Here is a 17518-nt window from a genome sequence, read left to right as displayed (position 1 = left end):
GGTGCGAAGAGATTTCCGATAAAAAAATCAATGCGTGAATAATATTCATGTCCATACAAGCACGATAGGTGGATTACAGAGGGGGAGGAGGGAATTTTGTCTTTTGATTCAATGAGCACTGATAACAAATTAGGTACAAAAAGGTAATCAACTGAGCCGCTAGAATCAGAAACAGTCCAACACTTGACAGTCAATAACAGAAATGCGATCGTTTAATTTTTTAACGACCAATTGTTTTCCAAAACACAACGAATTCTTAGTCAATCAACACTTAAGCAGGATGACGTCCAACCTAAACACTCGAGTTGGATGGATCCTTTACGTCATTTTTGGTCAGTTTCTCTAAATAATTTTGAATAATGCACACAAGTAATTATAAATTAGGGTACGGGGTGTGATGAAATAGATACTTTTTTTGAACATTTCGTTTTGAATTTGGCGCCACATTCCTTTTGAATCTAATCTCTTGCACCTACCGACATCGGCTTTTATCTTGTCGGTGAGATAAATCACTGAAGGTTTTTCCGGTTCTTTCACTATTGAACACGTTGTTTAAAAGAGCAGTGTGTCCAGACAAGAGTTTAACTCATCTAAATCTACTAGTAAAATTTAGCTTCTTATTTTGTCTTATTAGAATTCATTGCCTGTTTTATTTTTTACAACAATCCCAAATCATTTTTTAAAATTAGTGAAAATCCAATGGTGAAATTTCACGACGAGTAGTTTGACCTCATTTCACATTTTTTAAAAAATAATTTTCAATTTTATTTCGTCATTTCCATTTTAGTTTTGTTCTGCTTAAGCAAGAGAGTCATGGCTTCACCTGTCACTAGTGACTTGAGTCGGTCCACTCGAATTGGCCCTGAAGGTCCGGAATTCTGGATCCAGCCATGCGGATACACTGTGGAAGGAAATACTCCACCGTATCCTGACTCTGTTTTAGCAGGAGATTACAAATCTTACCTGCAGATGGACCTCCTTTATCTCGAACAGTGGCTGGGGAATTTCGTAATTACAGAAAAATTAATTTCAGTGTTGCCTCATTAGAAATTAAATATTCACATTTTCATTTAGTGTCAGGACAAATTCCTAATGTCTTTTGCCGATCAAGTGAAAAGCGATGAAGCTTACCGCTATGATTGGCTTCAAGTTAACACCGTCATTCCAAAAAAGCCCGGTCAGCACTTGACTGCATCCCATTATTCTCAACAGCAGGTATGCATAAACAAATATTTACCAGTTGAAAGTTATGGTGAATTAATCATTCATTTTTATTTATTCGGTCATTTGATTTCTAGTTTTCTGCCATGTTGACCGAATCATCCAACATTTTCCAACGGATTGCCATTGGTTGGGAACAAATGGAATACGAGAAAACCGATTCCTCTTACAAAGATTATTTCACATCCGCAAAATTCCGCATGAAAACTGTAAGTTTTTCAAAAAATTCAATTCTCTGTGTTAACAGTTTCTAATGAACTGTTTTATAGACGTTGTGTCAGTTGGATGGATATTTGGCTGATAAGAAAATGTCTCCGGCGCCCAATCCGACCCGGTCCATTATGCCAAATGAATTGCGTTCAATCACAAGCGCATCCCAACGGGACGAACGTAATTTCCGCATCATAAAAGAATATGTCAACGCCCTAGAATATTACATCGATGCATTTAACTACTTTGAAACAGCTTCGGCTCAGAAGTCTTCCCTCTAATTATTTCCTATAATTTATTTCCCTCTGGCTTTTGTGATAGTTTATAGGAAAAAAGATCTCTATTCAAAAAATATGTCTCTTACAAAATGATCTTGTTAAAAAGAAACGTTTAAGGTGCTAGATTACGTCCCAGTCTTGATTATAATTCCATATAATTAATATTTAATATTATGTCCTATGTATATTTTGAATCGTTTGCCAAAGTATTTATCGCAGGGACTTTATGTTGACTTGACTTAATGTTGCTAATAATAACCACAAATGAAAATCTATTTAACAGTGCCAAACTATTGCCAAAAATCAAAGAGAGAAGAATAAAACATTTCACGACAAGCAATTGTGTTTAATTATTTTTAAATTCCCGGTGATTTTCTGTTTTGACCAGGAGATTATAAATTTTACCTGTAGATGGACCTCCTTTACCTTTGTCAGTTGGCTGGAAAATTTTGATTAGTTCAAAAATGTAATTTTCTGTTTTTGCTTAAAGTAAATTTTCTCATCCGTCTTTCACATAACAATTGATGATGCAATAAGGGGAATTTGGTTTAGCCAAATTCCTTTTCAATTAATCGGTTTCATCCACAGAGATTTTATCTGGCCCAGACTTGCCCGGTCGGTGATTTACTACGTCAAGGCAGCAGAGATTTTGGCATTTTTACACCTTTTTATGAATTGAACCTTTTTATGAATGGTTAAAAAATGTCGGCATTTTTACTAGATTTCCCCTTTTCATTCTTTGAATTTTGTCACCTTGAAAATCACAGTTAATAAAATTCAGCGAAAAGAAGAATTAAAGGCGTCAGAGGGATTCCGTGAAAACTTGTCGAAAGAATCAAACAATTTGGGAATGCCAGCACACAGTACCAATTAATTTTCTAAATCTTGACCCAGTTCTGACCCAATTAATTATTCATCCAGTCGCGAAACAGTTTTTACGTCACGGACGTATGGCGTAATGAGTTACGTATGAACTGATGAATGACGTTTGACAGGCACGTGACCATGCAACCAATCATAAAACGTTATAGAAATAGTATATACCTGAATACATTAAATTGTCATGTATTAAGTTATGCCAATTTTACCTGTGATTGTAATATTGATTGCAATAATGTGTCAGGCGCACGTGCGTGACGTAAAAAATGTACCGGAAATTGCTTTGATGGTGCAACAGAAAAAATGCGATTTATGTTGGCGCATATGATTACAGATTTTGGCATGATCGAACAGACTGTGTAAATAATTAATTGATTGATTTGTTTGACATTTGTTTCTTAGGCGTGGAATTGGCAGACAGATAAGATAACGTAAATAAAAACCACGGTATCCATCACAAAATCACACTTTACTTTGATTCTTTGGATGAAGAACGAGTTATTCCAAGAGCAAAATTAGATTATTGCTTCATTCTCTCCATCAACACAATTGTTTTCCAGCTCAAAAACAATTCTTATTCAATCAGCACTTAAGCAAGATGACGTCCAAACGAGTCACCCAAATTCGTTGGTTCCTTTGCCTAATTGCTGGTTAGTTTTTCAAAATGTGTTAAAATGTTGCACAAGTTCTTAATGAGGATGCGGAGGGGTGTGATGAAATCAATCAATTTTTTAAAAAACAATTTTGAATTTTGGCGCCAAATTTCTTATCTAATCTCTTGTGTCTATGGCAACGGCTTTATCTTTTGACTCACGCGATCGCAGTAAATTTGTCCATTTCGTTTACTAAACACGTTGTTTTAGAACGATGTTCCAAAAAACTGGTTTCATCAAAACTGGTCAATGTAACTTCCGATTATCAGTCAAATATCTATTTCATTGCCTGTTTTATTTTTACAAAACAATCCAAAATCATTTTTGAAAATTAGTGAAAATCCAACGGTGAAATATCGTGAAGAGAAAATGTGATCTCACTTCAAATTTATAATAATACATAAATTCTCAATTTAATTTCCTCATTTTTAATTTTAGTTTTGATCTGCTTAAGCAAGAGAGTCATGTCTTCACCTGTCACTGGGGACTTGAGTCGGTCCACTCGAATTGGCCCTGAAGGTCCGGAATTCTGGATCCAGCCATGCGGATACACAGTGGAAGGAAATACTCCACCATTTCCTGACTCTGTTTTAGCAGGAGATTACAAATCTTACCTGGAGATGGACCTCCATTACCTTGAAGAGCTGTGGCTAGAACAATTTGTAATTTCCAAAAATTAATTTCGGTGTTGGCTTATACATTAAATATTCACATTTTAATTTAGTGTCTGGATAAATTCCTAATGTCTTTTGCCGATCAAGTGAAAAGTGATGAAGCTTACCGCTATGATTGGCTTCAAGTCAACACCGTCATTCCAAAAAATCCCGGTCAGCACTTGAATGAATCCCATTATTCTCAACTGCAAGTATGAATAAACAAATATTTACCATTTGAAAGTTATTATGAATTGATCATTAATTCCCCATTTATAGTTTCCTTCCATGCTAACTCAATCATCCAACATTTTCCAACGGATCGCCATTGGTTGGGAACAAATGGAATATGAGAAAACCGATTCCTTGTACAAAGATCATTTTACATCCGCAAAATTCCGCATGAAAAATGTAAATTATTCAAAAAATTCAATTCTCTGTGTTAACAGTTTCTAATGAACTGTTTTATAGACGTTGTGTCAGTTGGATGGATATTTGGCTGATAAGAAAATGTCTCCGGCGCCCAATCCGACCCGGTCCATTATGCCAAATGAATTGCGTTCAATCACAAGCGCATCTCAACGGGACGAACGTAATTTCCGCATCATTAAAGAATACGTCAACGCCCTAGAATATTACATCGATGTATTCAGCTACTTCGAAACAGCTTTGGCTTCAAAGTCTTCCCTCTAATTACATTTCCTTGCTAATTTTATTAACTGCTTAATTTTGTGGATCACTTAGAGAAGATTCGCAAGATTTTTCTGCTACAAAAAATCTCTCGTATAAAAAGATGTATTATTCCTATATGTTTATTATTTCGCAGTATTTATGAATAATTCCGTTGATTGAATTCTATTTAATGTGGTTGGACGGTGTCAATTATTTAACTCTAGAGATTTATTTAACTGTGCCAAAACTTGCCAAGAAAAATAAACGTTTCACTACAAAAACAAGCAGCTGTGAATTAGTGCATCGAAGAAAAATGACTAAAAACGAAATCATTTGAGTATTAAAAGGTTAAACTCGGATTTCAGTTCATCAGTGATGCAATGCTAGACTTTGCGCGGGACGACGAGTCTTCTTGAATCTTGATGGGCTGATTCAAACAGCGCTTGTCTTTTCAAATGGTCGTTAAGATATAAGGCCTCTTATATCTTTAGAATTATTTATTTATGGATTATTCCTGTGTTGTGTTAAATGGCGAACGTTATTAATTCGAAAGAATATACTGTAATTTGATAGATTTAGCTTTGGGTTAATTTTAGTTGCAAAATATTTTTGCAAATACATCTTTATCAATTTTAATTTTCTGCCAACATTTATTCAGCTTCAATTTCAGCTGCTCCAGCAATCTCTTGCGGCGTTTCCCTAAAATTTCCCAGCAGTGTCTGCATTGTATTTGAATTAAGATTGTGCAAAAGTTTAAATATTTAAAACAATTTTGACTCAATTGTGCGCAAATGCACAGATGTTTTTTTTTTGTTTTTCTACCTGTACGTCAAAAGAAAATGTTTTTGCCAATACAGCAATTTGTTCTATTTCAGCAATTCTCTCTTTAAGATTTTCAACTTCGGCAGTTTTTTCAGCCAGTAAATCACGCAGTACCGCTATAGTTATTCTAGGATCTTCTTCTTCCGGTTCCATATTTTCCATATTTTCCACTGAACGTAAAAAAAAGCTCTTTAAATATGTAAACTCACTCAGATTACAACTCAACATGAATTAATTTTTCGGATGACATTCTAAACGATGATTTGATTTAACTAACAGAAGTTATATACACGGAAATTACTTTTTTTAACTCAGCAATACTGAACAATTCACAAAGTAAATTGGAAGTTTCGAGAGTCGAAGAAGATTTTCTGCGTGTTCACAGGACCGCGTGCGTCGAACAGAACGGACACTTGGTGAAAAGAGGCTGGCTGGAATTCATCTATTAATAGTTGGTGGTATAAATAGAAACACTTGACAGTGTGTCCGGCTGTTCGTTATGATCTGAACGAGCTCTACCCTTTATACATTCGGTCAGTGTCTAGTTAAATAATAACACCAATAACTGAAACTTTTGACTCGTGGAACGCTCGAACGAATTCAATGTGTTGGGTTCAAAATAAATTTATGAATTTCTTGTGAAAAGGAAGGCCTCGTTAGTTTTTATTAGCTTCTTCCTTCAAAAAATCAAAGTTTGTTGAGTTTTTTTTTTAATTTTGTGTTTGTACTTTTGACCGTTAGGTGTCACTGTTTGATTTGTTGATTCGTCTGCACATGTTGTCACTGTCAGTTAACGTACTAGTAAAAAGTGCAATTTTCTTTACAAATTTTTGTTATAAATCCCGAAACATCTTGAAATGAATAATTGTTTTAAACCGACCCGAACTGTTTTGATAGCTGTGGGATCTTTCAACCCACCGACAAACATGCATCTGCGGATTTTCGGTAACTAGACCCATTCATTTCTGAACTATTTTCACAACAATCCATGACTTCAATATTGAAATAAGAGCTTGCCAAGGATTTCCTGCAGAAGAATGATCATGAAGTACTTGGAGGCATCATTTCACCTGTCCACGATCAGTATGGAAAGAAGGTAGAATAATCTCAAAATTTTTAATAAAACTCTCTGGTGCCCAAGTTAGTTGATTCTGTATGTTGATTAGGGTTTGGTATCGGCTGAACACAGATGCTCTATGCTCAAGTTGGCAGTTGAGACATCTAACTGGGTTAACATTTCTGAATGGGAAACCCAGCAAGAAGGATGGACCAGAACGGCAGAAAGCCTCAAATTTTACAAGGTGAATTAAAGAAGAGTACAGTTATTTATAGTTTGCTATAATGGTTTTTGTTTCATTTCAGAAAGCTCTTAATGATATTAACAGTGAATTTGACTGGGCCAAAAAGATTCAGGCCAAAATGTTGGACAAGGAATTCCCGTTGAACATCAACTTAAAACTTTTGTGTGGTGCAGATCTAATTGAGTCTTTTGCTGTCCCTGGACTCTGGAAAGATGAAGATGTTGGTTGATGTTGCATTCTACAAATTATTCATTCAAAATTACCAAGATTAATTAGTTCAGTTTTCATTTGTAGATTGAAGACATTGTGAGTAATTATGGATTGGTGGTCATTTCACGTTCTGGGTCCAATCCGCAGCAGTTTATTTATGAATCCGATTTGCTCACTCGCCTGCAGGTATATTTACTTAACCAGATTTTTTTTTTAATGAACTAACTTGTGTCTTAAATCCAAATAATTTTGCGCAGAGAAATATCAGCATAGTTCCAGAGTGGATAACGAATGAAATCAGCTCAACCAAGATTCGAAGAGCTCTAAGCCGTGGCGAGAGTGTTCGATACCTGACGAGCGATTCGGTAATCAATTATATTCAGACCAATCGTCTCTACATCCAGTGAGCCGGAAGTTCTGCCAGTGCTATTGCTAGTCTATCGTTTCAACCGCTTATTTATAAACATTTTGGTGTATGTTTGGTACGTATAAAAATATAACTTGGAAGTCTACTAATCAAAATTGAAATGTTTCCAACGAGGGTGTGTAAATAGCCAGTTCGATCCAACAGCAGACATAGCAACCATAGCAACTGCTACCTGTTGAGTATGAAAGCATTTCATTATATAGGATATAATAGTAATTAAGAAACTGTTAAGACATCATGCATTCTTTCACTTGAAGAACACACATGAAAATTCAAAGATTTCATTTTTAAATAAAATATTTATTTTTAGTGCAACCGTTTGTTTGAAACGAAGCCGTACAAAAATAGTAAGTGAACTAGCTCACCACACCTGCTTTACGGCGCACTGCATTACATCGTCAGCGGTGTTGTTTAGCAATTTTGTGTGTATTTGCAAGTTGTGCACCGACACCGACAGATCTGTCGGCTGTTATTTTGCGGGTCTACTCGAATAATTTGCTATAACCTATACAAATTAATTGCTATATTATACTAACCATACTATTAAGTTTCTTTTCAAGTAACTCCCCACCCAAAGCCATTTTTGGATAGCACACAACACAAGTTGGAATAGTAAATATGCATTGTTAATGACATACCCTGAATCAGGTGACAACTACTGAATTTTTACTACAATCCATTTTACCTTTGCATTCGTGAATCGTCAATTAACCCAGTTCTTTCAGTCTTCTTTTCATTCGTTTATCGGCACCTGGTGGTTATAAAGTTATCACAACAGCCTTTCCATAGTTTGAATGTTAGTGGCGCACCAAACGATTCTAAAAAGAGATATTTCGCTGCAGGCAGATTTACCGTATATACAAACGAACCGATTCGCGTCAAATGCCCGCACTTTCCTCCTTTACGTCCCAGTGAGTAATACTACCCCAAAATGAAGCTCCTCATTGTAAGTCTATCTCATCTTTTGTCAGTCTATTCTTCAGCCGATTAAACTTTGTTTGATTTTGTTTGTTTTCTTTACTGCAGTTGATCGCACTCTTCGTGGCCATCGTAATGGTTCGTTCCGTTCCATTTGAAGGCGAAAAAGGTGAAACGGAAGCGATCGTCGACGATTTGGATATGGCCGAGTTGTTCGCCAAGAGTTACGACTCACCTAAAGCACCTAAAGCACCCAAAGCACATAAACGGTATGCAGCCTACGGTCCTGGTCCTCCTAAAGCCAAGGCCCCAAAAGCTCCCAAGGCTTCTTAGTTAAGGCAAACCCAAGAATCGAGAAGGCAATGAAACTTTCCTCGTCGACACTTTAGTCTTCATATTCGCCACTTTTCTCTATTCCGTCAAAACCATTTAGTCGACTCACCGCTTCCAACAAACCCATCCGCTTCTTCTTGCTATTGCCAAATGATCCGATAAAAGTGAACAACAATAAATCAATTCTAAAAATTCCGCCATCTAATTTTTTTATTTGAATTATTCCGATATTATAAAGAAAATTGGATTGCCACTTTTATGTCGTATTAGTTATTTCAAAATAGATTGAAGTTTAGCGGAGGTATAACGCTAAAGTGTTACAACTTGATGAAGCCATCAGCAGCAGCAGCGGATCTTTTAGCAAGCCTTTTGGCCACTCTCTTAAATTAATTAAACGAAATTTTGGCCGTCTCAGCCATCATATCCACCAAAAAGAGCAAATTCGGGAAAAAATATTGAAAACTCTGAAAATCACCCACCGCCACTAAAGAAAATGTCGCCCAACTGTCGTTCCTTGATGATTTCTGTCACGTTTCAAGTTCAGAGTCACGTCGCTCACGGAATACGAATTCGCTTGTTGTGGATGTTTGTGGGGCCGGGCGGTTTTACAGGCGCTCACGGCTGATCCCCAAGTCTCAAACTTTCTCTAACATTTTCCCAACTTTCAATGTCGTCGCTTGTCAAATTGTGACCTGAGTATCTGATTTGATTGGAACCGACCTCTGCGTATCCTTGAACGGTTTTTAAAAATAATTTTGGTATGTAATCTGCCGAGATAGAAACCGCTGAAAAGGGAATAGCAGACGACTTTTGGGTTGGGGAACCTCTCAGATCAGCTGACAACCGGAAGGCTGGAACTAGACTGACACAAGCTGCAAGTGGAACTAGATATGTTGTAGGAACTCACGACATTATTTTTACTTGGAGAACATAGGCTAAAAATGGTTTGCCGCTATGCGTCACAAACACGAATCGGCCAAAGGCGAGAATGGCCATCACCATGGCCCAAACCAAGGATATCATGGACATCACAAACGCTCTACTACTACGTCGTCGACAACAGAAGGGGCTCTAACAACCGTTTAGGTACTCATATCATAATTTCAAAAATTAATCTAATGGAAAATAATCGACATCACCACTGATTCGGTATGCTAAACAACTGTTGCATTACAGGCAGCTCCGTCGACATCCGGCTCCATTGATTCACCGTGAAGCAATATGACCCTGAAGGAACATTCTGTTTCCCTACGGAAACATCTTTACTGTTAAAATAAAGGTACTGTAAAAATAACCTGATCACATACCTATAAGCAAGTTCAATTATCATGCGTTGTCATATCACTTAATGAGCTAATTGTTTTCTCTTTACTCAGTTAATGCAGAGAAGACGATGGACACCAAAAGGTCACCCGTTTAAAAAAAATATCAGCTTGGAACATCATTTGTTGTTGTTATTTATGTTTTGTTTGTTTACCCGTTGGCTGCCAACCTTTTTATCCCCCGCGTTAGCTCCCTACCATCGGTCTCATATATTTCATCCGTGTAATAGAAATTTAGGTGTATGCAACGGTTACAGAAAAAAAAGATACATCCCATATATCAACATATAAATTTTGCAGGGGAAAAAAACATGCTCTAAACATAAAATTACTCGAAAGGAACGACACAAATAACTCAAAAGTAAAACATTTGATCCCATCCAATGAGTCGTCAATATTCTCTGATAATTTGGACAGTGCCTCTTTGCACTCATTTTCTTTAAGAAATTGGTTAATGGAGTTGTTTTAGTATCACTCTTGGGTTTCTTGGTTGCAGATGTTGGGAGACTTATCAACGAGATGCGTTTTCTTCCCTTTAGGAGTTGAGAAAATTGGTTGCTTAGCTGGCACATTTGAATCTTTCCCCGATTCTGGAAGCTCGTTCTCCTGCGATGAAGAAACTCTGTTAGCAGGTAAACTAGCTGGCTGATCAAATTGTTTAATGGGCGACACGCGCGGGATCTTTGCTAGTGGGGTGTCCTCCTCAGATCTAGAGTCGTCGGCCTTGCTGCGTCCTCGTTTTTTCATCTCAGTACAAAGTTCCCAGTTTACGTTGGCAGATAATCCTGCGAGACCATAATAAGCAAGAACATCGGAGTGCACGAGCCAACACATTTTTCCATTTACTGCTCCGGCTTCTGTACATTTGCTCCATGACGCAATTTTGGTTATCTTGGCAAGTATTTGAAGATTCGAGGGACCTAAATTTAAATGGAATAAGTTTAATATAATAGCAAAAAGCACGAAGATTTAATTTCAATAATTATTACCGTCCTTGCTTTCTTCGGCTCTATTTGGTTTCAAGTGCAACTTAAAGTCCTTTGCAATCGTCTCTTTCTTTTGAAAAGTTCCATGGAGCATGCGAATGAGTGCTGGGACATCATTGTCACTGACAAGCCGCTTAGACGATTTATTCCCACTACGGCTAACGCCATCGGCCATTGAAGATTCTCCCTTTTCGCAGTTCAATTCTTTAGAAACAACTTTTTTGGGAGTGCTAGAAAATGACACTACAGCTTCATCGGCCATTGATGATTCTCCATTTTCGCAGTTCAATTCACTCGAAACTGTTTTGAAGGGAATTGAACACAATTCTTTAGCTGCGTAGCGTTGACGAACAGAAACATTTTTTGGTTTAAGGTCTACGGTCGGTTTGATTTCCAAAACACGAAACGGCTCCTGCGCAGCAGAAGGTTTTGCTGTTTTCGGTCCACAGTCCGGAAATTCATCGTTGCTCATGTACCCATCATGTACAACGAACACATCGTCTACCTATAAATAGATGATTGTTAATTGCCGGTGAAGGATTTTTTTTATCCTATTTCAACAATCGAACCTCATAATGATCGGCTGGGTTTCTTTCTTCGGCTTCACATTCCGAATCGGTCGAAGATTCGTCTGCTTGTTCAACTTCTTCTTCCCATTCGTCATCAGAATCGACATCGTAATCGAATATGACCTATAAAATGTTGGCGTACATTACTTGCTTCATTTATTTTGCCTTTTGAATTGTATATACCTCTTTGCCGAAAGGACGTCTTGGACCCACTGTATTACTCGATTTTCTCCAGGTTCCCCAATAGGCAGGACGACGATTTTCCCAAAACTGGACTAACTTGGGTCGCATTCTTCGACGGACGGGATGGACAATCGTTACAATGGTTTCGTTGTTGATGGGGGCTTCCGCTTCGTCCTCGTCTATATTCAACGATACTTAATACGTTTCCGACATGAAGATAAAATTCACTTACCAATCACTCCAACATTATTATCCTTGAGTGGCCAAGTAGCACCATAACTTCTTCCTTTGTTTTCTCTATACTGGCGAAGATTTAAATCAACTGAAGGTTCAGAATCTGACTTTTCCAGAATCTGTTCCAAGTATTTCTTTCTAGAAGTATCAAATTCCGTTCGAAAATCAGGGGCATGTTTCACGTATTTTTGAGCAAAATTTTCTTTTTTCCGCCGTTCCTCATCTTCTTTTATCTTTTTGGCATTTTCCTTTTCTTCTTCTTTTCGTTTCTTCTCCTCTTCTTTTCTCTTCCTTTCAGCTTCTTTATTTTCCTCTTTAATTCTCTTTTCTTCTTCTTTACGTTTTCTTTCTGCCTCTTTTTCTTCTTCTTTCTTTTTCTTTTCTGCTTCTTTTCGTTTTCTTTCTGCCTCTTTTTCTTCCTCCTTCATCTTTTTTTCTTTTTCTCTTTTTTTCTTCTCGGTTTCTCTCTCTTCTTCTTTCTTTTTCTTTTCCTCTTCCTTTTCTTTGCGTAAGCGTTCTTTCCCTGCTTTCTTCTCTGCAATTTGTCTTTCTTTCTCCTAAACCAAATAACAATTAAAAAATGTATGTACACATATTCCAATAAATGTAATAGTTTCGTTATTACCTTATTTTCTTCTTTGGATGATGACAACTTTTTCTTTCCTTGCACATCTTTCCTTAGAGTGGATGTTTTATCTGGCCGAGTCTTTCCTGACTCATCATTCAATACCCGACACAGATCAAGCTCACTATCCTCATTTGCAGCCATTGAAGCATCTGTTAGGCTTACTGATTCGTCAGAAGAAGAATAATCAACAAGTAAATAACATTTTGAAGTCTTAGCAATGGTGACTCCTGAATCAAAAACGAGTAAAAACCTTAAGAATTTTTCAAATAGTATTAACAAGTTATGATATTTACCTGTAACTTCAGCAGCTTTACTCATTTCAGCAAAAGGTTTATGTCTATCTGGCAGAGTCTTTCCTAACTCATCATTCGCTACACAACTCAGCTCGCTTTCCTGCTGATCATCTCCAGCCACCAAAGAATCTTGAATACTAAAAGATTCATCACAATACTCAGGCACTAGTGAATAAGATTTTATTGTTTCAGTTTTAGCAGATTTGATTATCTCAGGATATTCATATTCAACAACAGCAATCTTATCCATTTTCTGGCCAGTTAAGAGTCAAGACAAATTGTCAAGTCACAGTGTAAAAAGTGTTTTTGTTGTAGATATCCGTAAAAGGTAACTTTCATAAGACTTACAAATGTAAACAGATCAGACTTAAAATGCTTAGTCATCACGTGTGGTTGCTAATATGCTAAAGAGTAAAGACTATGAAATTTCTACCGGGTGTTATAGGGGCCCGGTGTTATAACTCTCAACTCAACCCCTTCAAACTCTATTCCGCCACGCTCCATCTAGGGAGTAAAATTTGAATTATTTTACAAAACCGCGGTTAGCATCTGTACTGTACCAGTTTCAAATTGATTCGAATAACAAACTATGTTGTTATCATTTTCAGATACAACTATCACGATTTGGAAGTTACGCAAGTTGAGTTGCCAGAAAACTAAGGTTGGAAAACAGAGTGGAAAGCTAGATGTTAAATTATACTAAATTGGACAATGAAAAAGGGATATAATTAATAATTAACTGATCTGCAGTCACTACCTGATGTCTCGACGAAACTACGAAAGATCTGAACGTCACCAAGGGAAAACTTGAGAACATAAAATCGTAGTAGTCGTGGTTCATCCATCACAATCGGTCGTAAAATCGTTGACCTCTTGCTCAGCTGATTCCAATTCCGTCGTCATCTCTTCGGGACCGCAATCCTTGGGATCTTCGGATTCCTTCATGGTCATAGGTTTTCGGTTTCCCTCTCAATCTCCAAGTCTATGGTGTACCCTTGAGTCGAGAGAGGTGAGGTGTAGAGATTGACGTACTTGGTGCACTTTTTTGGCTTTTTCCAAAAGTCCAAAAAGATCTTCATTCTTCTGTGACGATTGGTTGCGACAACTTCATAGTTTCCATCATATTGCGTTTACGCAAACCACATTGAGATGGGACTTCCCGGGTTGTTTTGGTAGGTCAAATGGGATAACTACACGCCGATGGATTTACTTCACTTGTGCGTCTACTAACCGCCCGATGTGTCCAGATTTCAGTGATGGTGATCTCCGTGTCCGGATGTGTCACCATTTCTTCCCAACGGAGCCATGCATAGTGAGTTCGTTCGTTTAAACTGGCAAAGAGAACTCACTTAACGAATGGAGGCCAACGAATGGGCAGATGCAAGCCAAAGAGTTATTCTAGGGACGTCGGGCTAGGCTGTTCAATTTGCAGTCTGGTCGATCGAAGTTGGTCCGTTTTTTTCTCTCCATGTCATGTACTTTATCGGATATTTCATGGGCAATTATTTTTAACCACCAAGGTCCGTCTATTGATTTGTTCGACTGACGCCAGTTGCAGGATCACATTGTACGCATCAAGATTCCAGGCTTTCTATTAAGAACGGATTTAATGAAACTCGTCGAACTCGTTACAAGAGTCACCTGCAAAATTACCATATATAAGTGAAGTATGAGTGACGATTCACCAGGATCCAGTTCTTTTTAATTCGCATTGCCTGACATCGAAAAAGTCAAAAAGGCGATTGAGCGTCTTGGCCAAAACTGCAAATAACTGTTTGAATTTATGGGGCTGGTTTTTTCAACAAACTGGTTGCAGAGTCATTACGGTCCTCAATATTAGAAAAGAATTTAGGAATTCTGTAGGAAAAATCCAGAAATTGTTATTTTACTAAAATACACACAACAAAGAGTTGTTGAAGTTTTTCATCTTGTTGCTTGTGTTGCAGGAGATTAAATATGATTGATTTTTTGTTACAGCTATGATATCTACATTATTGGAAAATTAAATTCTTGCTACTTCAGGAAAAACAGTGTTAGTCAACTCACATAGGGTATGGCAGTTACTGAACATTAGAATTCACTTCATCAGGGGACTTATCTTCTTCAATGGACCTTTCCTGTCGAAGCATATGCAACTTCGAACAGTTACATAACACTTGAAAGGCTTAACGTTTTGTTGCTGTATTGTGATGTAACACTGGCCTGATGACAACACAGAGCAAAATTTTCTTGTAGCATTTACTCCTTTACAGCATGGAAAGATTTAAAATAAATGCAGGCAAAATAATCCACACCTTGCTTCTTCCTTCTTGCACCAAATTAGCAATGTACGATATGATATGGGAATTCTGGGATTAACTTCTATCGTCTTCTATGGTTTATACCCTTGAGTCGAGAGAGGGTGATTAACTCCTTGATTTAAATGATTTGTTTCAACCACGTGTGATATTCAAATGCCTTAGTGGTGTAGTAACTCGGGGCAGAGTACTACTTCGGAGCTTCAGTGTAGTAGCTGGGGGCAGCGTAGGTTGTAGTGTAATACTCGGGGACTTGGTGGTGAAATAAACCGGAGCCTCTGTTTGGTATTGGTTGGAGCAGCGTAATACTTGGATTCCTCGGTGTAGTAAACTGGGCAGCATACGCGGTTGTGTAATATTCGGCCTTTTCGGTGTAGTACTTGAGGGCGTCGGTGTAATAGGCTGGGGCAGCATACGTAGTCGTGGAGTACTCCGGTACCTTGATGGTGTAGTACTTCAAAACCTCGGTGTAGTACTCAGCCTCTTTGGTGATGTAACTCGGGGCAGAGTTATACTTATACACTAGCATGGTCATGATGTTCCACACGACGACGGCCCAATTTGATATAATAATAGAAACAGGCAACATCTCCAGCCTAATAAAACGACAAATCCAAAACTAAATATTAAAATCTCATTTAACATCCAAACTTTAAAGGTATAGAACTACTTTACAAGAACTTCATAATATACTATCTATAGCAATATCATCAGAGCAGTCAATGCTGATTAAGTTTCAACCACCAGTATTAAAATTAATATGAAATGAAAAATGTTCAAGGATTCTTACCACCCAAACGTTTGGTTGTGCTTCAAGCTCGGCATTGACTCGATAACCACCAAAATTGGAATATATTTCCAAATTCCAAACCAGAAGCGACAGCCAAATCCGTGTTCTCGTCCAAACTGATAGCAGCGACGACATGGTCAGTTTTAATCTGATGAAATAATTTTTAGATTTTAATATACATCGCTAAGACATGTATTGAAATAACTGATTACCTTTTGACCGTCGTTTCGTCGAATGCGACCTTGTTATCTTCGAAACTTGCACCCTCAATCTTAGCTTTTCGCAACAAATGAACACCGTCCGCTTCCATCTTCTCGGTTGTCCATTGGCTCAAATATTTAGGGGGACTCGGCCTTTGTTATCGCCATCGATGTTGCGGAACAGCGTTACGTACTCCTGGAAATCATTAGGGGCACCGCTTAGGGATTGGAAAAGTGTTTCGTTTACCACCTAGCAAGAAAATAAATGCCATTTATAGAGTGATTCGTAATTACAGAAATAAATTGCTAGCAGTTTAAATAGGCTCTCAGATACTATCTAACAGGAAGATTATCAAAGTTGTTCGATATTCCATAAAGGTGTTATCATTAACACTTTTATGAATTTCGTTGAGCATAAAATGTTTACCCGTGGCAATAACACACTTGTCGTATTAAGTGATGGTACGACTATCGTCAAGTTCGGCTTTCCGACCGACAATGTCAAGTTTAACGACGCGGTGTCCACGTACGACTGCTACGCCGCCGTTATCTTCACCGTTCAATCCGACGGGATTGCAGTAGAATTCGTCTTTTCCGAAAAACATACAAGGAAGAAAAACAAGTCATTAGTACATGTTCCGCAAAATTAAAATAATATAGAGCTCACCTTCACTCTTTGCCGTTCCACTGATTGAAACGAAGTTTATTCGAAATTTCGGGGCTGCCGTGTTGGGTGTCGGAGATGCTCACTCGACTGATTTCTATCGTACTTGGGCGCTTCTGTGTAGTATTCGACTAAGCTGAAGCCTCGGTGTCGTAGGTTGAGGCAGCATACCTGAGTGGTGTAGTACTCTAGCGCTTTGGTTGTGTCTTGTGTACCTCGGGGAAGAACAAAACTTCGGGGCTTCGGTGTAGTAGCTTGGAGCAGCACAAGTTGTGGTGTAATAATCTTGACCCGTGGTGGTGTAACTGTACACCTAACTGTGCAACTTCGGTGTAGTAACTAGTCGTTGCGTATGTTGTTTTGCAGTAAGGCGGAGGCGTTGCGGTTTGGTAACCGCCATACCCAAGAGACATCGGTACACCCTTGATCGACCCAGCCATCGACGATACAATAACCAATAGCAGCACAACGGCAAAGTTAACTAGACAACATTCAATATTCAAAAATCATGAATAATGGAAATTGATACTAAACTCCACGTAAAAATACAGAATATTTACCCGGATTGCGAACTGGTAATACGACGAAGAATCCAGTTGTTGACGTGTCGGAGATGATCATTCGACTGATGTCATTCACTTTTTCTCTCTCCTTTTATACGATTTCTTCTCACCCTCACCTCTTAAGCCTTGTGGCTATTGTACCTGCTTGATAATGAAACAAACACGTCCCGTTCTCACCCAACCTCTACACCACAGCATGACACGTTTTACGT

At 38.0% G+C, this 17518-nt stretch overlaps 5 protein-coding genes and 2 long non-coding RNA genes across 7 annotated transcripts in view; 4 read left to right on the top strand and 3 right to left on the bottom strand.

Annotated features, from left to right (window-relative positions):
* The window catches only part of LOC124326368 (speckle-type POZ protein-like), a 315941-nt gene that overhangs the window by 164075 nt on the left and 134348 nt on the right, over window positions 1-17518 (top strand). The gene's annotated exons all lie outside the window — the stretch shown is intronic.
* LOC124326457 lies at window positions 256-2034 on the top strand. Its single transcript, XM_046785301.1, has 5 exons — window positions 256-332; window positions 788-1008; window positions 1075-1215; window positions 1299-1430; window positions 1491-2034. The coding sequence occupies exons 1-5, from the start codon at window positions 281-283 to the stop codon at window positions 1710-1712; spliced, it is 768 nt and encodes a 255-aa protein (XP_046641257.1). The 5' UTR covers window positions 256-280; the 3' UTR covers window positions 1713-2034.
* Window positions 3335-4736, top strand: LOC124326500. Its single transcript, XM_046785388.1, has 6 exons — window positions 3335-3492; window positions 3577-3612; window positions 3680-3903; window positions 3966-4106; window positions 4174-4305; window positions 4366-4736. Exons 3-6 carry the CDS (start codon window positions 3706-3708, stop codon window positions 4585-4587), a joined length of 693 nt encoding a protein of 230 aa, XP_046641344.1. The 5' UTR covers window positions 3335-3492; window positions 3577-3612; window positions 3680-3705; the 3' UTR covers window positions 4588-4736.
* On the bottom strand, window positions 4319-9661 carry LOC124326789. The gene is made up of 3 exons (XR_006915836.1): window positions 9499-9661; window positions 6574-6580; window positions 4319-4329 (listed from the first exon to the last, which is right to left on the bottom strand). It is a non-coding gene; the product is annotated as an uncharacterized LOC124326789 (long non-coding RNA).
* LOC124326484 (nicotinamide/nicotinic acid mononucleotide adenylyltransferase 1-like) lies at window positions 6150-7431 on the top strand. Its single transcript, XM_046785363.1, has 6 exons — window positions 6150-6333; window positions 6399-6484; window positions 6555-6689; window positions 6751-6909; window positions 6984-7085; window positions 7157-7431. Exons 1-6 carry the CDS (start codon window positions 6246-6248, stop codon window positions 7304-7306), a joined length of 720 nt encoding a protein of 239 aa, XP_046641319.1. The 5' UTR covers window positions 6150-6245; the 3' UTR covers window positions 7307-7431.
* Window positions 10078-13230, bottom strand: LOC124327734 (chromatin assembly factor 1 subunit A-B-like). Its single transcript, XM_046786732.1, has 8 exons — window positions 12793-13230; window positions 12497-12726; window positions 12380-12428; window positions 11870-12172; window positions 11638-11816; window positions 11455-11577; window positions 10889-11390; window positions 10078-10819 (listed from the first exon to the last, which is right to left on the bottom strand). Exons 1-8 carry the CDS (start codon window positions 13040-13042, stop codon window positions 10371-10373), a joined length of 2085 nt encoding a protein of 694 aa, XP_046642688.1. The 5' UTR covers window positions 13043-13230; the 3' UTR covers window positions 10078-10370.
* On the bottom strand, window positions 15427-17448 carry LOC124326731. Its single transcript, XR_006915751.1, has 6 exons — window positions 17304-17448; window positions 16747-17224; window positions 16507-16668; window positions 16092-16329; window positions 15880-16027; window positions 15427-15685 (listed from the first exon to the last, which is right to left on the bottom strand). It is a non-coding gene; the product is annotated as an uncharacterized LOC124326731 (long non-coding RNA).

This window comes from Daphnia pulicaria, chromosome 2 (genome assembly GCF_021234035.1).
Source record: "Daphnia pulicaria isolate SC F1-1A chromosome 2, SC_F0-13Bv2, whole genome shotgun sequence".
Lineage (NCBI taxonomy): Eukaryota > Metazoa > Arthropoda > Branchiopoda > Diplostraca > Daphniidae > Daphnia > Daphnia pulicaria.
Note: the sequence above shows the minus strand (reverse complement) of the source record. Positions and strands in the feature narration are given on the sequence as shown.